Raw genomic sequence first — 23,199 nt, 5'->3', positions numbered from 1 at the left:
CACACACCATCTTTCTTGGTTCTTAGGAAGCAGAACAAGAGAACGAAGCCCGAAAGAAACAGGAGGAGGTAATGCGGGAGAAGCAGCTGGCTCAGGAAGCCAAGAAACTGGATGCCAAGGTGGGTGGGACCAAGAGCTGGGGCCTGGAGAACAGGGCAAAGGCTTAGGTGGAGGGTGGAGCGGACAGCTGGAGCCCCAAGACCACCCAGAGGGCCTGATGCTAGCTAGAGTCCACGGGCTGGGGAGAGGGGCTACAAGAGGGGACTCCCAGGCCATGGGGGTGGGGTGCTGGTGAGCGGGTCTGAGTGCATCTTGAGGCAGGAACCAGCCCCATGGAGCGTTAGTGCTGACTCCCTTCCCCTTCAAATGCTCGGCCCTAGACCCCATCTCAGCGGAACAAGTGGCAGCAGCAGGAGCTGATTGCAGAGTTGAGGCGGCGCCAAGCCAAGGAGCACCGGCCTGTTTACGAGGGGAAGGATGGTACCATTGAGGACATCATCACAGGTGGGCCCTTTGCCCTTCCTGACGCCTGGCCGCTGGGTGGCTCCCAAACCCCTCCCATAGCCCTTTGGGCCTCCTCCCACCCCACCCCCATGGGGCCTGACCACTGTGTCTCTCTCCTGGGCCACAGTGCTGAAGAGTGTCCCTTTCACGGCTCGTACTGCCAAGCGGGGCTCACGCTTCTTCTGTGATGCAGCCCACCATGATGAGTCAAACTGTTAACCCCCAAGGCTGGGGCCCTTGACAGGTACTGGGCACCACAGCTGCCCTCTGCATGCCCACCTCCCAGCACTCCTGCTGGGACCCACAGGCACCTCCTCTCCTGCATGATTTGGAACCATCCTCTGGCAGCCTCGTGGTGATGGGGGACACATACTTCTTCCCTTGCATGCCCCATGCTCTGAGAAGCGTGACTGATCCCCTGCATGTACCCTCAGGGAAGTGGTGCTCTCCCACTAATGCTGTCCTGGCTTCTACTAAGACCCAAGGGGTAGGGAGCTGTCCAAATAGGCAGGACCAGGCGCCACCTCTGATTACTGAGGCTGAGCAGCTCCAGTCCTGGGCCTGGGTGTCCGTTGTCCTTGCCTCCTCAAATGAGCTCTGGCAGTGGCTTCTGCCCAGGGACATCAGATGACCCTTGACCTGTATCCTGATATCCAATCTGCCTGGCATCTCTTCCCAGCTTCTAGCTCTTGCTGAGTCCACCATTTTCTGCCATTCCCTAGTGACCTCTAGTACCCCCGCCTATTCTTCTGAACATGCAGAGTCCACCCTGACTGTCCACTCCAGCCTCTTTTAATCTCACTCATCAGCCTCACGGCTGGCTCTTCGCTAGACCTGCCTGTGGGGCTGGGCCTACAGAAGGTGGGCCTGGCCCAGCCTCCCTGCCTGTTCACAGGCCTCTTGTCTTCCCCACAGGCCTCCACCACCAGCCCCTCGTCGTTCGCCATCCAGCCAGGAGTGCTGCACCACCCGCTGGCCCCCCTCGGGCTCCAGGCCCCCACTGAGACCCTCCTAGAAGCAGAAGCACTTCAACCCTTGGAGTCCTGCAGGTCCAGCCAGTGCACCTGAAGCCCTGCAGCTGTCCAAGGGCCCAGCAGAGGGCTGTGCTGCTCTCAGTCCATCCCAGCTCTCAAAGCTGCAGCTTGCCTGCCACCTCTGTGGGCACTAGGCCTTTCAGGGCCTGGCACTTCCCTGGTGCCTCCAGCACTGCACTTTGCTCCCAAGGTCTTCAACTTCATTTCCTCAAGAGCCAGCTCAGGGCTAGAAAAACCATTTCCAGCTTTAAGCTAGGCCACGGGCACCTAGGCCCGCCGTCACTAGAGGCAGAGGGAGGAGAGGAGAAAGCAAGTATCCCTTCTTTTTTCCCCTTACTTTTTGAATCCCAGTGGTCAGCTGTGATCTAGGAGTGTCCAAGCTTAGCAAGCCCTGGACCCTGCCAGCCTCAGGTCTCCTTCTACCAGGAGCAAGGCCCTCCTAAGCCTGGGCCTGCCCAGCTGTGCCCTAGTGACAAGGAGGAGCGATCCCACACTCCCTGCCCACGGCCCTTTGCAGTCAAGGCTGACTCTGTCCTTGCCAATGTGAGCAGAGGGGTCGTTTCCTCTTCCCCAACCTGGAGACAGCAAGACAAAGGATGTGCCAACAGCATCCTCATTTTTCCCAGCTAGGTTTTGCTGGCAGGGGGCAGGGTCATGGTGGTCTCAGCTGTTTTCTCCATCCCCTGCCAGTTTCTTCTCAGTCCCTGAAGGGAACACAGGGGCCCACTCCTTTTTGTACATGTACCACTTCCTTCTCTCTTGTATATAAACCCCCAAACCTTCCTTCTCTCAACAAAGGCTTGAAATACCAGGCCTGACTCTGTCTCCTTTTTCTGAGCATAGGGGCTACATCGGCCATTTAGGCTGACCTAAACCACAGGGGGGCTTCCCTGGTGGCTCAGCAGTAAAGAATCTGCCTGCGATGCAGGAGACGTAGGTTCAGTCCCTGGGTGGGGAAGATCCCCTGGAGAAGGGCATGGCAACCCACTCCAGTATTCTTGCCTAGAGAAGCCCATGGACAGAGGAGCCTGGCAGGCTGCAGTCCATAGGGTCACACAGAATTGGACACGACTGATGTGACTAAGCAGCAGCAAGCCACAGGGACAGAAAGGAGGCTGGGTCAAGCTGCCATGCTTGGGGGAGGTGACTGCAGAAGCCTGGGCAAGGAGAATCTGTTTAGATGGGCGCCAACCTCACACAGGGAGGCAGGCCTCCCATGAGGCACCAGTGCCCCCTGCTGGCCATGCGTGTACCTGTCTGGTCCCCAGCCTGCCCCCAGTACCAAGCCCAAGGACAAGACAAAAGAGCCACTGGCCACGTTATAAATATTGTCATTTAAAAAACAAAACCAAAACAAAACACACATACGCTGGGCCCCAGGGGTGGTGGAGCCCCAGGGCCTGGGCAGGCGGGAGCAGGCCCTGATGCTAGCGGCTAAGGACCTGCCCCTGCCGCCCAGGCTGTGTCCACCAGCCTGCCACTTGTTCTGGGGGCCCCATCTCACATTTTATCTACTGGCACCACCCACATGGCATTCACCACCAATCGCTGGTCTGAGACTGAGGGCAAGGACTGCACTAGTTGTCCGGGAAGTTGAGGGGACCCTTGAACACCACAAGCACCTTGGGAGATGCCAGAAATGGTGGGTTGGGGTTGGGGATACTTGAGAAAAAGTGGACACAGACCCAACTAAAGAAGTCTGGGGCAGACAGCGAGGGTGAACTCAGCCACAGCCTCACGCAGACCCGAGGCACGGTGGCGTGTCAGGTCACTGGTGGTCGTCCAGCTGCTGCAAAAGCGTCCGCCGCCGTCTTTCCAGCTCACCCTCACTCAGCTCGCTTTCCGACGTGTCCCAGCCCGTCTGGTGGAGCAAAGGCACAGCTCACCCACGGCTTCCCCGAGGGCCTGGGCAGAGCGCTGACCGGGCGGGGGCCGGGTGCCTGCCTCTCTCACCTTCTCCTTCTTGATTCCAAAGGCTGGGGAGCGGTTAGGGAGCTCTGCCCGCCGGAGGTCCCTGTCCTTGTCCTGTTCCGGTTCTTTCTCATCACTCTCCTTGGCAGCTTTCTCCTCAGGGTCTGTCTCGCTCTCAGGACTATTCTGTAAGAGCCCAGAGCCCACCTCCTCAGTTCTGTGGAGGACGGCCCGGGAGGCGGGTGAAGACATGAAGATATCTCATAAAATAGCAGAGACTTGGACGCAAGTTCCTTCTCTACGCACCGACTTGTGTCTTCTCTTCTTAGTTTTCTTTTTTGGTTTCTTGGCTTTCCGAAGACCATGATCTGGAGATGGAAAAATTCCCACTAAGTCCCACGGGAAAAGGGAGGCCTCATCCTTTTTTCTGCTCATTCTTCACAGGCAGGGACCTGTCTGAGGAAGTCTCAGTCCAGTCCTCCTTCCTTCTCTCCGCTTCCTGCCTGGGCAGGGACGGGAAGTTCTTACTCTCTGACAGGTGCAGCCCTCCCCACCACCTCCACCCTCAGGGGTGGGGCTCCCCTAAGGCCTCCCCTCCAGCTCCCAACTACTTACCTGATCCGAGGAGAAGGCGAGAGGAGGGGGAACCCCGTCCTCCAAGGGCAGCACCCCCACTTTCAACAGAATCAAGTGAGGAAGAGGGCTCAGAGCCTGACTCCGAGGGGTTCCGTCGCCTCCGCTTGGGGGGCCGGAGAGAGGGTGGGGGCAGCTCCTCATCTCCTGACTCAGAGCCCTGGGTAGATGAGCAGATACAAGTCAGCACAGAGGGGCGCTGGGCTCCAGAAGCCCTCGAGTCTGGGAACTGGGGACAGGAAAATCCAAGACCAAAGGAATCTCCCAGTCTTCCTCCAGGGGAGGTGATATATGGGGAAAGCAAGAGAAGTGGTTCTTATTTCCCCCAGGTAGTCCAGCCTCACCCCACATCCTTCCTACCCGCCAACTCACTGAAGGCGAGTGGGAACGCTTGCGATGGTGCTTCTTGCCCTTTCTGCCGTGTTTCCGGCCTTTGCTGTGGAGGTGCTGGCATTCCGTCTGGTGGAGGCAGAAGGGAGGGTGAGGAAGGCACCAAGGTTAGCCCCAAGAAGGACCCTGTGTCCCAGAGGTTTTGCTGCCTCCTCTGAGGCTAGGGCCTTGGGTGGTTCCAGGGCACCGTGAGACCTCCCCTTCCTTAGTTGTCAAGGAAAGGAGAGCGTGGGGTTGAGAGGTTACTGAGGCTACTGTTAAGCTAGCTTCATGTGTTCACCAGTCTGGGGCAGATATAGAGGACCAGAAGCTCTGCCTCACCTCCAGTACCTGCAGGAACTCCCGAAAGAGCCGGATCCGCTCCGACTCCAGGGTGATCTGCTCAAAGGCTGAGTCGCACACAAAGCGCTCACGGACCTTGAACAGGAGAGCACTGCTGATCAGACCAGCCCCAGCACAACGTGGAGGCCGCCGTGAGCACAGGGCAGGGCTGGGGCAGAGGAAGGAAGGAAGGGCGCCGAAGCTGGCCCCGAGCTGTGCTACGACTGGGGTGGGCCCCCAGTGGTGGAGAAGCACTGCTGCCCTCAGGACTGAGGGGGTGGTGTTTGATGCCAGGCTGCAGTCCTGACCTCTTCCCAGGCCGTGCCCAGCTCCAGAGCAGGCACAGCCTGCCTCAGCATGCTTCGGAAGGCAGCTTCCCTGCGCCGCAGCCGCCGGGCCTCCTCCTTCTCCCGCTCTCTCTCAGCGCGCCTCTGCTTTCTCCAGCAGCTGAGGGCGACAGGGCACAGGGTAGGGTCACTCAAGAGAGGGTGTGTGGGAAGTTGGGGTCTGAGCTCCTACTATCACTCCTGGACTGGGGGCAGAGTCACACTGGGGCGGTGCGTGAGAAGGAACGGAACCAGAGCAAGGGACGAGCTTGAGAACGGAGCCCTGGCTACAGCCCCACCCCGCGCGGCCCCTCACACTATTGAAAGTCAGCTTGATGTTGCCTGCATCCAGCGCAGCAGCCCTCTTGTCAAAGCTTATGACGTGGGCGAAGTCCTCGAAGGCTGTGTTCACCTCCACGCAGAAGCCCCGGTCCTGTGGGCACAGCAGCGCATGAAGCAGGGGGGCACCACAGGCCTGAACCTGAAGTTGGCTGCCTCCAGGGCAGGCACGGGTCAGACTACAGATGCTCAAGTAGCCCCCTCCCCCGGAAGGGATCCACAGGACGGGGATGCACTTCGGAGACCAAGTCATTCAAGTCCTCCCCCATCTGATAATTAAACCTCCCATACCAGCCCTTGGCTTAGCTGTCACAGGGAACTGGCAAGGCTGGATCACGGGTAGGTGTTCAAGGTACATGTTCTCCGTCTGATAGATGCCTGTGTTTCTGACAACTGATTCTTTGTCCCTTTGGCTTAAGCTTGAGCCATTGCTGGGTCATAAGTTCCCTGTATTCTTTCTTAGTCAACATCTACGGCTGTATTTATTGAGTGCTTACTATGTACCAGGTACCATGCTGAGTGCCTCACACACATTATCTCATTTAATCCTCACGTATCTGAACTAAAGCACAGGTCCTAATTTTATGTGGAAGAAGAAACCAAGGTTGAGAGAAACTAGAGTAACTGCCCAAGGTCTTCAAGGCTAACATATGGCTGGACAAGAATTCTACCCCAGGTCTTTCTAATGATGAAGTCCCTACTTTTAAGCACTACACCCACAATCATGAAAAATAAAGGCCATCAGCTGTACATCTCCCCAGCATTATTAAGGACACGTCACACTATAAAGCACCATGGACTAGGCGCTGTGCTTCTCACCTAAGCCTCACAACACGCCAGTGAGCAGGCTGTAGGAGAGTTGTCTCACTTGGCCCAAGACGACTCAGTGGAAAGTGGAGCCACTGGAGCGTGAGGTCTGAGGCAGAGGCCCAGGTTCCCTTCTACTACCTCTGCTCATCCGGAACCTGCTCTGGCCCCCTGCTGACGGCAGAGGCATACTCTTCCTGCTGCTTCCAAGAGGGATTCCTCAGCCCATGCTCTCCAGCTCTTCTCAGACATACATCTCTCTCGCTTAGGGAACTGCAGACTTCGATCTCACCTCTTCATTGGTTCCTTCTGTCAAGTACGCACCTCACTTAACCTGGAATACCCTTTCCACCCTGCTCTCACCTTCCTCAAGCTAATAACCTCTGCTTCTGTCTCTCTGTTTCACAATCTTTAAATGTAGCACAAAGGAAAACATTTATTAAACCTACTAATGAGCAAGATACTACAAATGTTATCATTTAACTTCATGACCTTGCATTTATATTATCCTCATTTTACAGATAAGGAAACTGAGGCTCAGAGACACTATATAACTTGCAGAGGTCTCAACCAATAAACAGCCAGGAGTTATATAACTAAAGCCTGTGCTGCACTCATTCTACCCTCTTCATGGACGCTGTTCCCCTAGAGGTTGCTCATGTCCTAAGAACTCCAGGGACCCCTTCTGAGTCCTCAGTCTTCTAGCCTCTGTTCACTTCTGCAGTCCTTCCTTCTCCGGGGTCCCCGCCTGTCTCCGACCCCTTTTACCACCTCTCTTGTCTTATGTGCCTGTCCCACACTGTTCCTAGCAATCCCACCCTCACCTCTCTCCTGACTTTCAGACCCATTCTAGACTGGATATTTCACAGACACTTCAAGTTCAGCAGATCCCAAGATAATTCATTTTCTGGGAGCCCTCACCCCATACTCCACTCCCCACTCCCATGGATGGGCCCAGATCTTCTGACTTTCAGCTTCTCCGAGTTCAGGACTCTGCATTACCCTATGGGATGTGGAGTGTCATCACAGTCCACAGTCTGCCTGGCGGGTAGATGGCCTCAGGGCCCTGGGTTCACCTCCCTTCCAGAGGCAGGAGCCCAAAAGGGGGCAACAGGAAGGGGAACTGACCAAAGACTGTCCTCAGGAGGTGTGGAGAGACAGGCCTCAGCAAGGATAGGGCTCCTACAGGCCTGTCAGCAGTACCAGCCACTGAGGGGTTAAAAGTTAAGTGTCCAATAAAATTTAACTCTTCCTGGATAAGATATTTCTACCTTATGCGATTATCATATTTAAAATATGGTATTTGCTCTATTCCTCCCTGCCCCTGGTTGCTTTATGAGAACAATTTCCCAAATGGAATTCCTGTTTTCTCCAGCCCTGTTCTTCCTGCTTAATCCTTACCATCAATCCACCCCTGCTATCTCCAACTCACTCCTTCCTTCCCTCAATTTCACACACACACACAAATGTGTCAGTTCTACTTCTGAGTGAGTCTAGCCTACTGGTTTGAAACCCTTTTTTTAAATCAGCAGATGCTTTTTTTTTTAAACAAAAATCTTAAGTAGAACCCTCATTCCATAAGAGAAACAAGCAGTTATACTTGAAAATAAAGGAAGGAGCAAAAAGTCCCGCCACCCCGCCCCCTCCGGCTTGTCCCAAGGCCCCCATGAGCCAACCTTGGGAGTTTCAGAAGCAACTGGAGCACCCCAGCTGTGCTCACCGGCCATCCCCACCTAGACCACACAGCAGCTCCTGCCTGGTCTCTCTGCTCACCCCTCACACTTCAAACCCTGCCTCGAGAGTCCACAGCTGCCCAGACTTTTCTCCCAAGGGCCCCAACAGCAAGGGAGCAGTCTAGGGGTGAGTCAGAAGAGGATGACTCAAGCTCAGAACTGACCTGAATCACTTGCCACTATCACTTTCTGCGTCCTGAGGCCTCAAGTCCTGTCTCCCTACCACTCCATCCCTGCGCATACAAGTGCTCTGGCTGCGGGCAGGACTCTACACCACCACTGGGGCTTTTCCAAGACATCATTCCCCGCCTCCCCATTACTTACAAGATAAAAATCCAATTTCCTTATTTTAGCATTCAAAGAATTTTATATGCAGGGCTCTCCTTCCCAACTGGGGTATAGAGAAATAGAGGAGGCCACAGGACAATACAATATATGTTACCTAATGGTAAGTAATTTTAAAATATTAACAGGTAAGTGTTACGGTATTAAAGTACAGCGCCTGCATGAATTTTAAGGCAAGACATGGGACTTAAAAGAAACGTGTGTGCAGTGAGACATTCCTAGCTTTATTCTGAGACCTTCTTCATCTCGGGTACCAAGTTACTCCTGCTGATAATCAGGTGAAGTTTGGGGGAATATTCCCCACTTTTCAGATGAGGAAACATGCTCAGAAAAATTAAGTAATCTGCTCAAAGTCGCAAACCTTCTAAGTGGTTAAGATGGACTTTCAACCCCACAGTCGGCCTTCACAGTCTTGTTCCTAACCACGGTGCACACTGCTCCCCGAAACTCATGAGAAGAGTCTTTATCTCCACAAAGAAATATGCTTCTCTTTGTTATCTTTTCCGAAACACAGGGCTCTCTCAGTCCATCACTTTTTCCTCTTTGATAGACATGAATACTGAGGAACTCTCCAGCATGGAGATGGTAAATTGTAGGTGACTTTGCTCTCGTGTTACGGATGTGACAGGGAGGAGTTAGGACAGATAAGGAGGATATGCCCCTTCTAAAAAGCCTTAGTATCTCAGCTTTAGCCCACTGAATGCTTCTCAAAGCCAACCTAGCGCTGCTAGATAATGCAAATTTCCAAGAGATGCTGAAGATCCAGATTTTAATTGTAATCTCTTGATTTTAAAATGTTAGCAACAAATTCCAGGTTTTTCTAAAACACTGTACAGGCAGAAGGAGAATACTTGTGTGAAACTAGTTTATGACTAGTTGTGCTTCCTGCTCCTCTTTGCTCCTGCGGCACCCTACACCCCTGGCCTCCATCCTCCCCCACCTCCTCATTCTTAGAGGTGCAGTTTAAATGGCAATTCTTCTGATTCTCATCTCTGTAATAATAACCCTTGCCCCTCTGTAATGTCTATCTACTTGCCATGTCTCTCTTCCTATTAGACCCTGAGCTCCTTCTAGGCAGAAATTGTATCTTGTTCATTTCTGTATAAAGAAAGGATCACAATAGCTATCTCCTGAACTGAGTTGCAATGCTCCCACAAAACAGGATTTATCAGGGAGCCCTGTCCTGGGAGCAGCCCTGCATCCAGCCTGCATCCATCCACAGCCCCAGGCCTCCCTCACCTTAAGGATGTCCTTTATGATCTTCTTCTCATCATGGAATCGTGCCTTCAACTCTTCCACATAGAACTTGAACAAGTCCAGAGGGGTGGAGCCTGTGGGGGAGGGAGGGAGGGGGGCCTGGCGGGCGGCAGCTTCCCAAGGCCTGAGGGTGGGGTTGAGGACAGGACCAAGGAGTGGGAGTGCAGAGAGACTGGCAGGGCAGGAAGCCAGGCCAGAGAAGGGAGAGCCCAGCTGCCTTACCCGGCTGGCCCAGCATGTTGGCAAAGCGGATATCAGTGCTGACCGCTGGGTACAGCTCCATCCAGGTGGACATGGAGTGCAGCTGCCCTGTCTCGTGCAGCTCATCCAGGAAGGTCTAAGCAGGGAAGAGGCCAGTTACAGGGAGGGTGAGAGAGGGAGGGAGGCAAAGTCAAAGCCTGGGCAGGGAGAGGAGAGACGGCAGGGAGAGGCAGGAACAACCAGACTGAGGAAATGCCGGCAAGGGAGGCAGAGATGAGGAGTTACAGATGGGGAGGCAGAGAGCAATGTGAACACAGACTGTAAAACAGAATGGGACAGACTCCACGAGAATAGGCTGGACTGGGAGGCAAAGAAACAGCGCCTGCAACATTACCTTCCCATGACTCCCACACTTCCCCATGTGTTATAGCCAACTAATCCCCTCCTCCACCACCACCAGTGCCACCTCCAAGACGGGGGATGAACTAACTGCCTGTCTGGCTCCCCAGTGAAGGGAAATAAACCTGGCCAAGCTGCTGAGCCTTGCTTTTAGGGCGCCATCTGCTGGCAGTTTCCGGGTGGCACGCACACCTAGTCTAGAGGAGCTGGCCCAGAGTTGAGGGGACACAGCAGGAGCAAAACTGCAGGCACAGAGAGCCCTCATGGAGCGAGGACAGGCTGGGCACAGGGAGAACAGTGGGCCTGGCCGAGAGGAGGCAGCGTGTGGGTGAAGAGACTGTCCGGGGAAGAGCTGAGTTCCGATTCAGAGAGCAGCAAAGATACCTGGAAGGCTTCCCGGTTCTTGCGCTGCTGGCGCCGCTCCCGAAGTCGGGCTCGCTCTCGCTCCTCCTCCTCCTCCCTCTCCAAAGCTCGGATGTGCTCCTCAAAGCAGATCAGCGCATCTTCCTTGTCCATGTCTAACCACAGAGAGGAGGCTCAGCAGGCACCGCACCAGGGGAACACCCTCTCAGTCCCAGCACCCCGAGTTTCCAAGATGCTACTCCTGCAGGTGTTGGGGACATCCAGGGTGGTGGGGAGAGGGGAGCAGGGGCTCCTGGGAGAGGCTATTGGAATGATGGTTCATGAAAAGGGTTCAGTGATTATATGAAGTGTTAAATAGAAGCATTCAGATCTTATGAATTTGGTTACTAGAAGTCATTATATGAAATCAGTTTTCTCAGAATCTAAGGTTTTACTTTTTATTGGACTGGGAATCAACCAGGCTTTGATATAACTTCAGAAGGTGAATATCAGAAGATACTGCAAATGATGACAGGCCAACAGCAGCTGATTGCCACATGTGTGACCATTTACAGCCCACCATACCAAGATGATTTAAAACCATATTCACATGAGCTGTAAAAGTCATCTTCAAATATTATTCCTATCCCAGTGCTGTTCCCCCAAGAACACATAATATCCAGGTTAACTACAGACCCTAGAGGGAGAGGTGACCTGAAGCATCCTCCTGTGATCTCAAGTCCAGAGAGGTTCTGGACTACATGCAAGGGACTCCTAGATGTCCAAGGGGATAGGAGGTGCAGGGGGAGTAGTGTGAGGCAGGTGCTGGGGGTCAGGAAAGAAAAAGGAAGGGAGAGAAGGGAGTGGAGACCCAGGCTTACTCTGCAGCTGATGGTCCTGAGCAAAGCTGGGGTTATCCATGAGGTACTGCTGGGCCTGGGACCATGTTGTTTGGAAGTTGACACTACTCATCCCATCTAGGATGCTCTTCAGGGCCTGGATGTTGCGGCGCCGCAGCTGCTTGGCCTGTTCCTAGGGAGCCATGGGGTTAGGGTGAGGCAGGGCAGGGCAGAGCTACACAAGTGGGCCTGGGCAGAGAACCTAGGTAAAGGCAGGTGGCTTGGGAACTCTGGGATGGCCAGACTCAAGGCCTTTCTGACTCCAGAAAGGGGAAGGAGCACAGGTTACAGACCACACCCTCAGAGACCTTCCTGTCCTCCCAGACCAAGTTGTAGGCCCAAAGCATGAACTGGGGATGTGCCGTACCAGCTTCTGAGTAAGAAGCTGGGACCCTGGGGCAGCAAGTGAATGGGCGGGTCCACAAGGAAGCCAAGACATGGAAGGCCTTAATGAGACTGGGGCTGATGGATCCAGCCCAGTAGCTGTTACCTTCTCCTTCTTGGCCAGGAAGAAGAGGACATCATCATAAACCTCTTTTCGATCCCTCTCAGGGACCACAGCCCAGACCTCCAGCTCCCCAAAGGTCTGTTCTGCCCGCCTGTGGAGCATATGGGCTGTGAGAAGGCAGGCAGAGAACAGAGCCTGGGCCCATGGGGGTCTCAGGGTTCCCAGGCCCCAACCCAGCCTGGCCCCCTGACCGGTAGCGGGTAGTGGAGGTCATGCGTTCATGCTGCTCCAGGAAATGCTGCAAGGTCTGCTTGGCCTCCTTGGCTCTTAGCCGGGCCTCTTCCTTCTCCTCCTTCTCCCGCTGCGCTTTGTAGGCATTGAATGCCTGCTTTTTCTCACTCAGTTTGGGCAAGGCACTAGGGTGGACAGGGTGGGAGTTTGGTGGGGACAGACGAGTCAGCCTGAACCACAACGCACAGCCCACAAAGTAGGGTCATGGCACACTGGGGATGGGTCTCACAGAACTGACTGAATGTCCACGCATGGGCACAGCGGGCTGCAGTGGCCCCAAGGGCACAGGGAAGCAAGATAGGTTGGTCTCTGGCATATGGGGAGGGGTGACAATGAGGGAACAAGACAGGCCTCTTAAGACACTATTAATACTGAGCCCTTTTGCTATGGGTTCTCAAGTTGCAGTCAGGCCTCTGCCCTATCCAACCCCTTTCCCCAATTAATTCAATTCAAATCAATTCAATTCAACAAGCATTTATTGAATGATCCCCTTCCCCTTCTCCTGGAGGCTCTTCAGCTTCTCTTCCCCAGCACGCTCACCCATCTATCACTCTCCTCACTCTGACCCCGTCAGGGTTTCTTAGGAAATCCGTGGATCAGCCACCCTCATGAACAATGTCTGGAGGGCCTGCCCAGGCCTACCTGTAACGGGGGTCAGTGACCACCATCTTCATGGCCTGTTCCCACGAAGCATTGGAGGGGACAGCCTGGAATGGAGCAGGCGGGGATCATGGGCTCTGCCCACCTCCAGCCCCCTCCAGGGCTACCCTGGGAGCCCCACCCTCAGCACCTTGTCCCTCAGCAGCTCCTTGAAGGCCTGCTTTGCCTTCTCCCGGTTGCTCCAACTGAGGCCAGACCTCTCCGGCTCCGGTTTTGATTCTTCTTCCTCTTGCTGCGGTGGCTGATGCTGTCCAGCAGAACTGGGGTACAAAGGGAAGTCAGCCACAGTGTCCCCAAGTCCACATAGTTTTCAGTGCCCTGTGTGATCAGGACACCCCTTTGTTCCCCAGGGAAGCCCTTTTCTGCTCATTAGAGGCCATGCCCAGATCTTCACCCCTTTCCCGAGAAACCTGGCAGAGGTCAAGGGTTGAACCCAGGTGGGAGCCTGAGGTCTAGAATGCCATGGGAGGCAGCCCTCACCTGCTGGGGCCCTCCTCTGGCTGCTGCAGGAACCCCTGTTCCAGGGGCTGGGCAGCCTCTGACACAGCGCAATCTTCACTCCCACCGGGCTCAGGTTCTAGGAGGCCTGTGGGCAGCAGGGTGGGGCCTGGCGGCACAGGTGGGGGATCGGGCTGAGGCTGAGGAGGCTGTGGCTGTAGTGCCTGTGGCTGCTGCTGTTTCCTGCAGGTGGGTCGGAAGGGCAGTGTCCAGTAGTGCAAAGACAGATGTGGTCAGGGGCTGACTGGTCTCTATCCTGTGAAGGACTAGCGCCAGAGCAGACCACTCCACAAGGAGATGAGAGCTGGCTCTTCCTCTCACAGAGCACGGATCATGGAGAGAGGCCACTCCCACCCCTCAGGAGGCCCCACGTATGGGTGGACGGGCAGGCAAGACAAGCAAGTCACTTACCCTGCAGCCTCCTGTTTGACTAGAGCTGCAACAGGAAAGGATAACGTGGTTAGAGGGTAGCACAGAGTCACGCCCCCGAGCCTCTGCTTGGGCCCACCCCCTCCTCACCCTCCAGGTCATCCAGGTCCTTGGGCCGGGTCCAGCGGGACTCCTTACTCTGATTGTTGTAGTAGTAAGGTTTGCCTGTGTCCGACTTGTACTCTTTCCAGGGACACTGGGACAGCAGGAGCTGTAAGAGGATGGGCCAGGGAACATGAGTGGGTTGGGCATACCCGCCAGCCACATTTGGGGGAGCTAAGTGAGGGGACCCAGTGAGGGGGTACACAGAAGTGCTTAGGTACCACCTGGCCTGGTTCAAGATGAGGGAAGGTGGACTTCTTGAGATCCTAGGAAGGTTGGGGAACGGTCAGGGATCTTAGGATTAGAGGAACCATGAGTATGGTTAGAGACTCAAGGGAGGCCAAGGACTTGGAAGGGTCAGGGCAGCTGAAAAAAAGAGCCAGAAAGCCCCATTCAGGACCTCTGCCTTGGACTTGAGCACGCTGGGCTTCTCCCACACGGACTGCTTGTCGTCAGCGTTGTAGTAGTAGATGCGCCCGTCAGGGGCTACATGCTCGCTCCACAGGGCCCTCTAGGGGAGGGGAGGGTGCACAGAACAGTGGTCACAGCTCCTTTCCCAAAGCTTCTCCTCCTCATCCCCAAAATTTAACCATTAGCACCTCTTTTAGCTTCCTACCCAGAGACCCCTGAGTGGAAAGAACTTACCGGAGGGCCTGTCCCAGCCACAGCAGCTAGAAAAGAAGCCAAAGGAAACCTATTAAGTCCTTGTTCCAACAATTATCTGATCCCCATCTATTCCTCCCTTACACTCCATCCCCAGTAAATCTCCCCTGGTCCCATCACATCCCAGGATCCCTGGCACCCCAACAGGCATGATCCAGGGTAGGCCCTAGTCCATGGTCCCTCTCCCCGCCCAACCTCCGAGCCTGGGGGGAGCAGACCCCCAGAAGACTCACAGCTGGCGGTGTCCGCACCCGGAGCCGTCTGCCGAAGAAAGAGGAGGGGGAAGGGTTGGGGCCAAGCCCAGTGGCCCCCAAGACCCAGGCCATGGGGGATGAAGAAGCAGGCCAGGCCAGGATCCATGTGTCCTGCTCCCAGGGATCTCTGCTCCCTAACAAGCTTCCCCCGCCCTCTGGGACCATGGCTCTAGGACCCCAGGAGGAAACTGCACGGCAGCTCCTTTTTTCAAGAGAGTATTCTGTTGAGTGAGACTCCATGGCCCACCTCTTCCACAGAAAGTACCAACTGCCACATCCTACCCAACTCTACTACGCTGAACAGCAGCACAAGAAGGTTTAGTGAGATCTCCAGGTACTGCCGCTTCCTCCAGAGACAAAGAAGATGCGAAGAGGAAATTGTATTCACGTGTCCACAGTGCTAACTCTGTGAGAGTGATCAGTGTCTGGAGTGAAGGTGTTCCTTAAGGGAACTGGGCATAGCAAGGGGATAATGAGAGGATGTATGTGCCTTTTGGGACGAGTGAGAAGCTAGAAGAGCTGAGTTTGTGGCTGGAAGGACTCAGTGTGGGGAGTGCAGCGGGGCCATGGGTGGATGTGATGAGAAGAGGGAGAGAACGGAGGCCGCGTCCCTGTACGCCAAGTCAGACCCGCTGGGCTGCAGCGCAGAGCCCACTTCCTGCCCCCCAGTGCTTACCGCTGCGGTGACAGGCACTGCTGGCATCAGCATTCCTGGCATCATGGGAGGTACCATTCCTGGTATCTGTGGATACAAAGGAGACAAAAACCAGCTACTAAGGTGAAGGCAAGCACAGGCCACACAGAGTCCTGAGAGATGCTGACGGGGCCATGACCCTCACAAGGGTACGCACTGGGCTCTGGGCGCTCAGCTGAGCCTCAGAGTGGCCTCTAGCCACTCAGCAGGCAAATTCACGTGGGCCTGGCCCCACCTTCCCTCCCTTCCTCCCCAGACTCTCAAGTTCAGTTCAGATATCCACCTTCATCTCTACCTGCAACTGAGATGACAGGGTTTTCTGAGGCCCTGGAGCAGGGGAGATTACCTGTGTGAGTGGTGGTGGTGCCCCCATCGGTGGGAGCATTGGGGGCATGATGCCAGGTGGCATGGGGGGGATGGCTGGTGGTCTCTGACTCATGGGAGGGAGCCCCATTGGAGGAAAAGGTGGGGGGATTCCTGGAGGAGGCATCTGCAAACGAGGAAAGGAAGAGAGCCTGAGCAGAGGAGACACTGCTCTGCCCCTGTCAGGAAACAGCCACTCATCTCCCACCCAACCCTTCACACTGGCTCTGAGACAGTCCAAAGTTTCAGTTTGAGAGGCATCAAACTGCCTCCCTCCTCACCACTGAGACTGACAACAGGGGTCCTCTGGGTCTAAGAGGCAAGCAAACGGCTTCTTGAGAGGCAGGGGAGAGGGGAAAGAGAAATGGAACTGCCACCAGACTGCGACTGGAAGGCTCCACCACTTAAGCAACTCTCTCCAGAGAGGCCTTTCAGATGCAGGGCCAGAGGCAGGTGTCCAGTCCCCAATCTCCCAGTCCTCTGCCTCCTATCCCTTTTTTCCCAACTGATGACCACTGGTTGCTATTCCAGCCTGACTTCATGGCGTATTTAAAAAATATAGACAAGGGGAGTTTCCTGGCAGTCCAGTGGTTAGGACTCCAAGCTTTCACTGCCAAGGGCATGGGTTCAGTCCCTGGTTGGGGAACTGAGATCCCACAAGCCATGTTGGGGGAGGAACAAAAAAGAATACAGACAAGGAGCAGTGAAAGAGAAAGAGAGCCCCACCCTGCCCTCACACTTAAGAGGGTCTTTTCCCATTCACTTCTTCCCCCAGCCCCCGTGTGTCCCAAGGACAAAAAGACAAAGGGAGAACTGTCAACGTTATGGACCCAAGCAAAACCATCCCTCAACCAAGGGCAACAGGAAGGGGGCATTACACAAAAACTGTGCTGGCGATGCAGCAGTGCTGGGGGCTAGGAAGTTGGGGATGCAGGCTGGAAAAGCCAAGCCCAGGGAAAGACATAAAACTTACGAAGGGTGGTGGCATCATGGGGGGCCCCGGTGGGAAGGGGGCAGGCGCTGCTGGGGGCCGGGGACCAGAATCGGGAACCGACTGTTGAGGGAGAGAAAAGTCATAGAACCCCGGACGGGCAGAGATGGGCTTTTGTAGAAGAGAAGCAGAGGGGTGAGGATGAAAAAGGAGCACAAAGTTCAAAGGAAGAGTCTCAAAGCCCAGTTTCCTACCCATTCCCACTCTGAGCCCTCGATAGATCTGTTCTTTCTTTTGCCAGTCCAGAGTCAGCTGGCTGAGCCCCATTAAAGTCATCTGTAGTTTGGAAGTTTCCATTTTGCCCAAGCCATGAAAAGATGGAGGAGGTTCTACTACAGGGACAGATCAACTCTTTCCAAGGCTTTTCATCCACCCTCCCGCCTGTGGGCAAGGCTGCGCTTCCCTCCAGTCAGTCAGAGGTCTCTCATTCCCATTCAGGAAGGAAGTGGCCTCTTTTCCTGTTCACCTTCCTGAATTCACCCAGTACAGAGATTCAACCCAAAGCCCTCTAAACACAATTAGTCCTTCCTAAGTACTACCACCAGCCTCCTCCCCTAACTGGCCTCATCTTTAGTCACTCACTGTCCTTGACAGCTCCATTCCCATCCCCTCCTCTTTAGCTCTGCATCCCAGCCCCCATCAAGACAGCAGCCTGTGCCTCTTCTAGGTTCATCCCAGTGGAGGAGGCTTGGAACAGCCTAGGTCTCCCTGTCCCACACCCAATGGCTAGCCACATCTCATCCTTTAGTTCTCAGCTTAAATATCACTTGCTCTAAGAAGCCTTCCTGACTCTATTTAAAGCACGTCCAATTTGTTCTGATCCTCTTTTTAGTTCCATCACGTATACAATTGTGTAATTATTATGTTAGACTGGATATGTGCTTCCCCTTACACATATTCCATGGGGGCAGAGATCATATCTGAGTTGTTGAAAGCTGAATTCCTGGTACCTGCCACAGCATCTGGCACATAATAGGTACTCAACATATATAAAGTGAATGAATAAACAAATGAAGGAACAAATCCTATTTATATAGAATCTTATGGCTCTAAAAATTCATCCTATAGATATAGCCCTACATGTGTGTACGAGATTTTCAGAGCAGCATTATTTATAAAACCAGAAGACTGTAATCAGCCTAAATATCTGTAAGGAACTATAAAATTTTACACAAACATAAGATGAACTACTATGCAGTCATAAAAAGAATGAAGAGGCTCACTGTCTCGATTATAATCTGGAAGATACATAAACAAGTGGGAAAAAAAGCAAAGTGCAGCAAAGTTTTATTACTTGCATAAAAATCAGAAACAAAAGATGACACAAGAAATGAGAATGAGGACACTGGTAGAAAGAACTCTATCTGCCCTCTGTAACTTTGAATATAGCTAGATTCACCCATTCAAAAACAGTTTTTAAGTAACCTGGGGCACTTAAATGCAGCTAAAAGGCTCTGTCCTTCCTCCTTGCTTGGAAGGTGCTGGGAGTATGGTGGTGAGGAGGAGATCCAGGTAAAGGTGGGAGCTGGCTCACTGCCACCCAATTTCCCGACTTTCCCAATTATCCCTATGTTGGGAAGACTCAGTATTTAACAATGCTTCTACTCTCTACTTCAGCAACACCTGTCCTTCCTTCCCTCTGCTTATCTTGTCCTAAGAGAGGGGGTAAGTCAAACTACTCCGACTTAAATTACCTTTTCTTGGGGTTCAGCTACTCTAAGCCCTGAATTCAGACCTGCTCCGCCCCCTGAAACCTCCTTTTGCACTAGAAGTCAGAAACAAATCAACTCAGGATGAAATCCAGCTCTCTGTGCCACACTTTCCCACCCAACCTGCCTCAGGGTCCCAGCCTCCCAGAGGCTACATAACCATCTCTGGGTCCTACCAGGCTCTACGATTACCCATCTCAGAGACTATGCCACCATCCACACAGTTGTCCAAGATAGAAATTTGTGAGCCACTCACCACACCTCCCTCTTTCTTGTGAATACATCAATGAGTCCAGTTAATTTTACTTCCTAAAGATTTCCCGAATCCATCTATTTCTGTTTCCTTTTCCAACCCTACAACTTAAAAAAAAAATCTGACCTACTTCAGTGGCCTCCTGATTGGTCTCCCCACATCCACTCCAACCGCAGGCTACATTACTCCTCTGCTTAAAACTCTTTAATTGCTTCCCACTGTCCCCAAACCCACTTCCAGGGCCTGGGAGGCTGTGGCAGGTTTGCTTCCCAGCTGCCTTATCTTCCTCACCCATGTTGAGCTCCTTCTTGCAGTCCTCCCAACTAAGACACCCACCTCTGCCTGGGGCAATGCTCCCTCCAACTCCACACACCCCGCCTCCATAACCTTTAGATCTGGTCATCATCATTTCTTCAGGAAAGGCTTTCTCCAACCCAGCGGACTAGTCAGAGCCCTCTTTTACACTCTCATACACCATGTACCTTCCCCTTCAGCAATTAGTCACTGGAATTTTAGTTATTTGTACAACTGATACAAATTGTATCAGTTTGTATCTGATTGTATTATTATGTGGCACTAATAAAAAACAAATGCTGCCCAAATTACAATACTCCACTGATTTTGGGCTTCCCTGGTGGCTCAGACAGTAAAGAATCTGGCCTGTAATGTGGGAGACCCAGGTTTGATCCCTGGGTTGCAAAGGGCCCTGGAGAAGGGCATGGCAATCCACTCCAGTATTCTTGCCTGGAGAATCCCATGGAGAGAGGAGCTTGGTAGGCTACTGTCCACAGGGTCGCAGAGTTGGGCATGACTGAGCAACTTTCACCACTGATCTTAAGACACATCTTGACTTCAGAAATGTTAAGATGTGAGTCTCAGAATCAATGAAATATGTGATACCTCCAGTTTCCAGCCTAGGCTAGAAATTTTAAGGGGCAAGGACTTTGTTTTTGCTCATCCCAGAACCCTGTGCCCATTGTAATTTCACCACCACCACCACTGGCTCACAGTACATGCTATTATTTCTTAACTTAATGACTGAATGGTCTTGGCAGGTTCACAAAACAAAGCCATCAGTAAGGTCTAGCAGTTATTTAGGGAACACTGAATGTCAGAGCTGGAGGAGACTCTGGCAACTACCCTAGGCATTTTTTCTCAGATGAAAAAGGGGGGAATAATGGGTCCCAGGACGGGATTCAATCTGCCCTCCGGGCCTACTCCCTTAAATACACAATCCTTACAAGAAGGAGCTCTGTTTTTTTCACTCTAGCATATTCTCTGTGACCCACGTGGTTAAACCAGGAAGTCCAACATTTTCTTGCTAGGAGACCAGTGGTGGCTCCCCGTTGCCCACCCTACAGAATCTTTCATCGGACATTCAAAGCCTTTAAACAAGACCCATCCCACATTCTTCTGGCTCACCCTGATTCATGGCTTCCCTCCTCCTCTTTGCACAGAAAGTATTAGATTACTCCATGTGTTTCTTTTATTCTGCTTTGTCTCTTATTTTGTTCAAGATGATCCGATATTCACCTCCTTTTGGGCCTTTATGATTATCCTCCACACATACACCCTCCTACCTCAGTCTCCTCGGGATAAATACTGAACTACTTTGCACAGAGTCACATGCTACTCTATGGATGTCTGCTGGGTGTTCCACATGGGACTGCATGTCTTGCTACTCAGGTCGGGGTTTCCCCACGTTTAGGGATTGAGTTTTCTCCTTTTAAGTCTCTTCTGAATGTCAAGTCAGGGCCCTGTATACAAAGTGTTGTGACAAAATGCAGACTCATCCCTAACCTTATTTTTGCATACTGGAATATCCTAAAACAGACAAATGTGTGTGTATGTGCCCAGGTACATCTGTATAAACTCTTTGGGTAAAAGCTGACTGTGATGGAGAGAGAGGCAGTTTGGCAGAGGTCTGTGTGTCTGGGGAAAGTGAACTAGAATCAAATACTAGCATGGGAAAACCTAAACAATTAAAAAAAACTAACTCTATATGACCATCTTTAACGGGACGGAGACTCCTGGCCAGGATCCAGACACTAGCCTGTTTTGGACAGTTTCCACAGAGGAGAGAGCAACGGTATGAACATAAATTACTGTGAAAAATTCAAAGCCCTCCTTTCCTTGAGTCTCCCCTGTGCAACCTGCATACTTTCTTTCCTGAAACACCCCTGCCCCTATCTCACTTGATGCAGTGCCTATATAACTTTGAGTCTTATTACACTTCTGGGTGAGACTCTGAAGAAGAAATTTGTGTGAGAAAACGATATAGGAAAGGGGGCTGAAAGAGAAACAGATCATGTGTCTTCCCTGGAACAAAAACACATTTGTGGGTGGGGACAGACAATGAAGAGATAATCAATCATCTGATCATCATGTGTTCACCTGGGCCAACTGAAGCATTCTTCCCACCCCCATACAATCAATTCTTCTCAGTGTTCACTCGTGGGGGACATCTCAGAACTGAAGATTTAGAAAAAAAGAACAAAAGGAGAAAAGGAGAAGACTGGAGAGACACAGAATGGAAGGAGGAGGAAAAAAAACCAACACCTAATTGCTAATATTTACTGAGTGCTTATTATGAGCCAGATACCATGACAAAGAGTCATTTAATCCTTGCAACTATCTTAGAGGTTATCATCCCTATTTTACAGATAAAGAAACTGAGGTTCAGAGAGATCAAGTAACTTGACCACGGTTCCAAAAGATTAAATGGCAGGGGCAAGTCTGGAATCCAAGCAGTCTGACCCCGAAGAAGACTAAGCTTTCAACTACTCCACAAAGCAAGGATGATGGTACCACAGGCATTTCTCACATTCAAATTCATTCCCCTGTTTTCTTTTTACCCCAATTCTCAAACAATCCTGAAATCCTCAGCCAGCCAGGTGATCCCAAGGCTGGCCTGCTCTGCCTCACTTCCTAAAGGGATCTATGCTGGAAAATGAAGGCTGGGGAGGCACACCTTTCCGAAAGAGGGAGCAATCATCAAAAAGAAAGATATTAGGGAGGCTGAGAGACCAGCTGATTCCCCTGTGGTCTACATCCACCAGCTGCCCTTCTTTAGCTGCCCCAAACAGCACCAGCCACACCCTCCCTGTTTTCGAGGCCATCCTAGTCCCCACTCCCCTGTACCAGCCTTATTATTCTTTCTGCTTCCCCAAAATATTAGAAAATATTTTCCACTGCTTCTAATCCTGCCATCACCTCACACTCTCCTGATGAACAGAATGTTACTTCTGGTCTTCATCCTTCTTGGGTTCAGTTTCAACCTCTTTGTCTTATTTACAGTCTTCCCATCACTCCAACAGGATTCCAGAGGCGCTGGCTAGCCTGCCCCAGCCTTGCTTTGTGCCTACCCTCCCCTCATGTCCCTGGGGACTTTCTGCAGCCCCAGCTGAAGACCTAGCCTCCATCTTCATCCTTCTTTCCTTTGCTTCCCCAAGTCCTAGAACCCATTCTCCTGAACTCTCTCCTCAAGCACCTCCCCATTTTAAGAGCAGAAAGAGATCTGGGATATCCTTCTTATGCATCTTCCTTTTTTTTTTTTTTTTAATCGATGGGAAATCTTAGGCCCAAAGAAAGGTAGTGAGTGACTTGCCCAAGGTCACACAGAGTTGTTACAGACTGTCTTGGCGGCAGAGCCAGGGTTGGGACAAAGGGGCTTCTGCTCTCCCCGTTTCTTGGACTACCCAGCACTGGGTGGGGGCCAGAAACGTCTCCTTCCTCAGGAGACAATACCCCCCTCCTCACATCAGGAGACTATGCGGGGAAACGAAGGACGGAGTCTCAAGAGGTCTTAGAGGGTATCCACGGCTTCCAAAGGGAGCAAGTAGTGAGTCTGAGGAAGGGGCCTGTCGGACGCCAAACATCCCAGGAGGGGAAACTGTGCACCCCCCCCTTTCCCCTAGACCCACGGTTCCCACGTCTCTCGCCCTTCGGTTCTTTCCCGACCTTTCTCCACAAACGCACCCTTCACTTCATCCTTTCCCCTTCCTCACCCAGTCCCGCAACTCCAGTTCTCCTCAACACCCCCACCCCCCCGCCATCCTCCATCATGGCCTCCCCCGCCCCTTCCCCCCCAAATCCCCGCCCCCTCCCCCTTCCTGGGCTCCTCTCCCTAACCTCTCGTTCCCCTCGCTCTGCCCCGGGGTCCCGGGTACCCCTGGCGGCCTCCCTGCCCCCCTGGCCCCGGGCCCGGGCCGCCGGGGGCGCTGTGGGACCGCCCCGGGCCCCGCCACCCCCGCGCGGGGACGTTACCATGCCAGAGCCTCGGAGCAGCTGGGCCGGCTCGGCCCACCCGCCAGTAAAAGCCGCTCTGATTGGCTGACCGCAGCCGGGAAGGCGGGGCCAGTGGGGGGTCGCACCCCTTGGTGGCCGGGGCTCCGGTAGCTCCC

The 23,199-nt window shown here is 53.0% G+C and overlaps 2 protein-coding genes across 6 annotated transcripts in view; one reads left to right on the top strand and one right to left on the bottom strand.

Annotated features, from left to right (window-relative positions):
- The window catches only part of FMNL3 (formin like 3), a 51,501-nt gene extending 49,152 nt beyond the window's left edge, over positions 1-2,349 (top strand). For 3 of the 5 annotated variants that reach the window (XM_070370719.1, XM_070370721.1, XM_070370718.1), the window contains 4 exons: positions 27-119; positions 381-504; positions 632-748; positions 1,420-2,349. In XM_070370719.1, coding sequence (XP_070226820.1) covers positions 27-119; positions 381-504; positions 632-723 — 309 coding nt within the window. In that variant the 3' untranslated portion in view covers positions 724-748; positions 1,420-2,349. The remainder of the gene's footprint in view (positions 1-26; positions 120-380; positions 505-631; positions 749-1,419) is intronic. The other 2 variants (XM_070370722.1, XM_070370720.1) reach the window with 1 other exon arrangement.
- Positions 2,350-2,853: 504 nt separating this feature from the next.
- Positions 2,854-23,197, bottom strand: PRPF40B (pre-mRNA processing factor 40 homolog B). Its single transcript, XM_070370728.1, is given in 27 exon segments — positions 2,854-3,399; positions 3,492-3,635; positions 3,756-3,817; positions 4,065-4,242; positions 4,455-4,541; positions 4,794-4,889; positions 5,102-5,215; positions 5,217-5,240; positions 5,436-5,552; positions 9,583-9,674; positions 9,823-9,937; positions 10,585-10,718; positions 11,424-11,574; positions 11,932-12,040; positions 12,141-12,305; positions 12,823-12,887; positions 12,971-13,100; positions 13,321-13,521; positions 13,750-13,774; positions 13,858-13,978; positions 14,270-14,380; positions 14,515-14,540; positions 14,766-14,793; positions 15,463-15,528; positions 15,827-15,970; positions 16,817-16,897; positions 23,063-23,197. Coding segments are annotated over 27 exon segments (2,682 nt in total). The 5' UTR covers positions 23,066-23,197; the 3' UTR covers positions 2,854-3,306.
- Positions 23,198-23,199: the final 2 nt, after the last annotated feature.

The sequence above is a fragment of the Bos mutus genome, chromosome 5 (assembly GCF_027580195.1).
Source record: "Bos mutus isolate GX-2022 chromosome 5, NWIPB_WYAK_1.1, whole genome shotgun sequence".
NCBI lineage: Eukaryota > Metazoa > Chordata > Mammalia > Artiodactyla > Bovidae > Bos > Bos mutus.
Note: the sequence above shows the minus strand (reverse complement) of the source record. Positions and strands in the feature narration are given on the sequence as shown.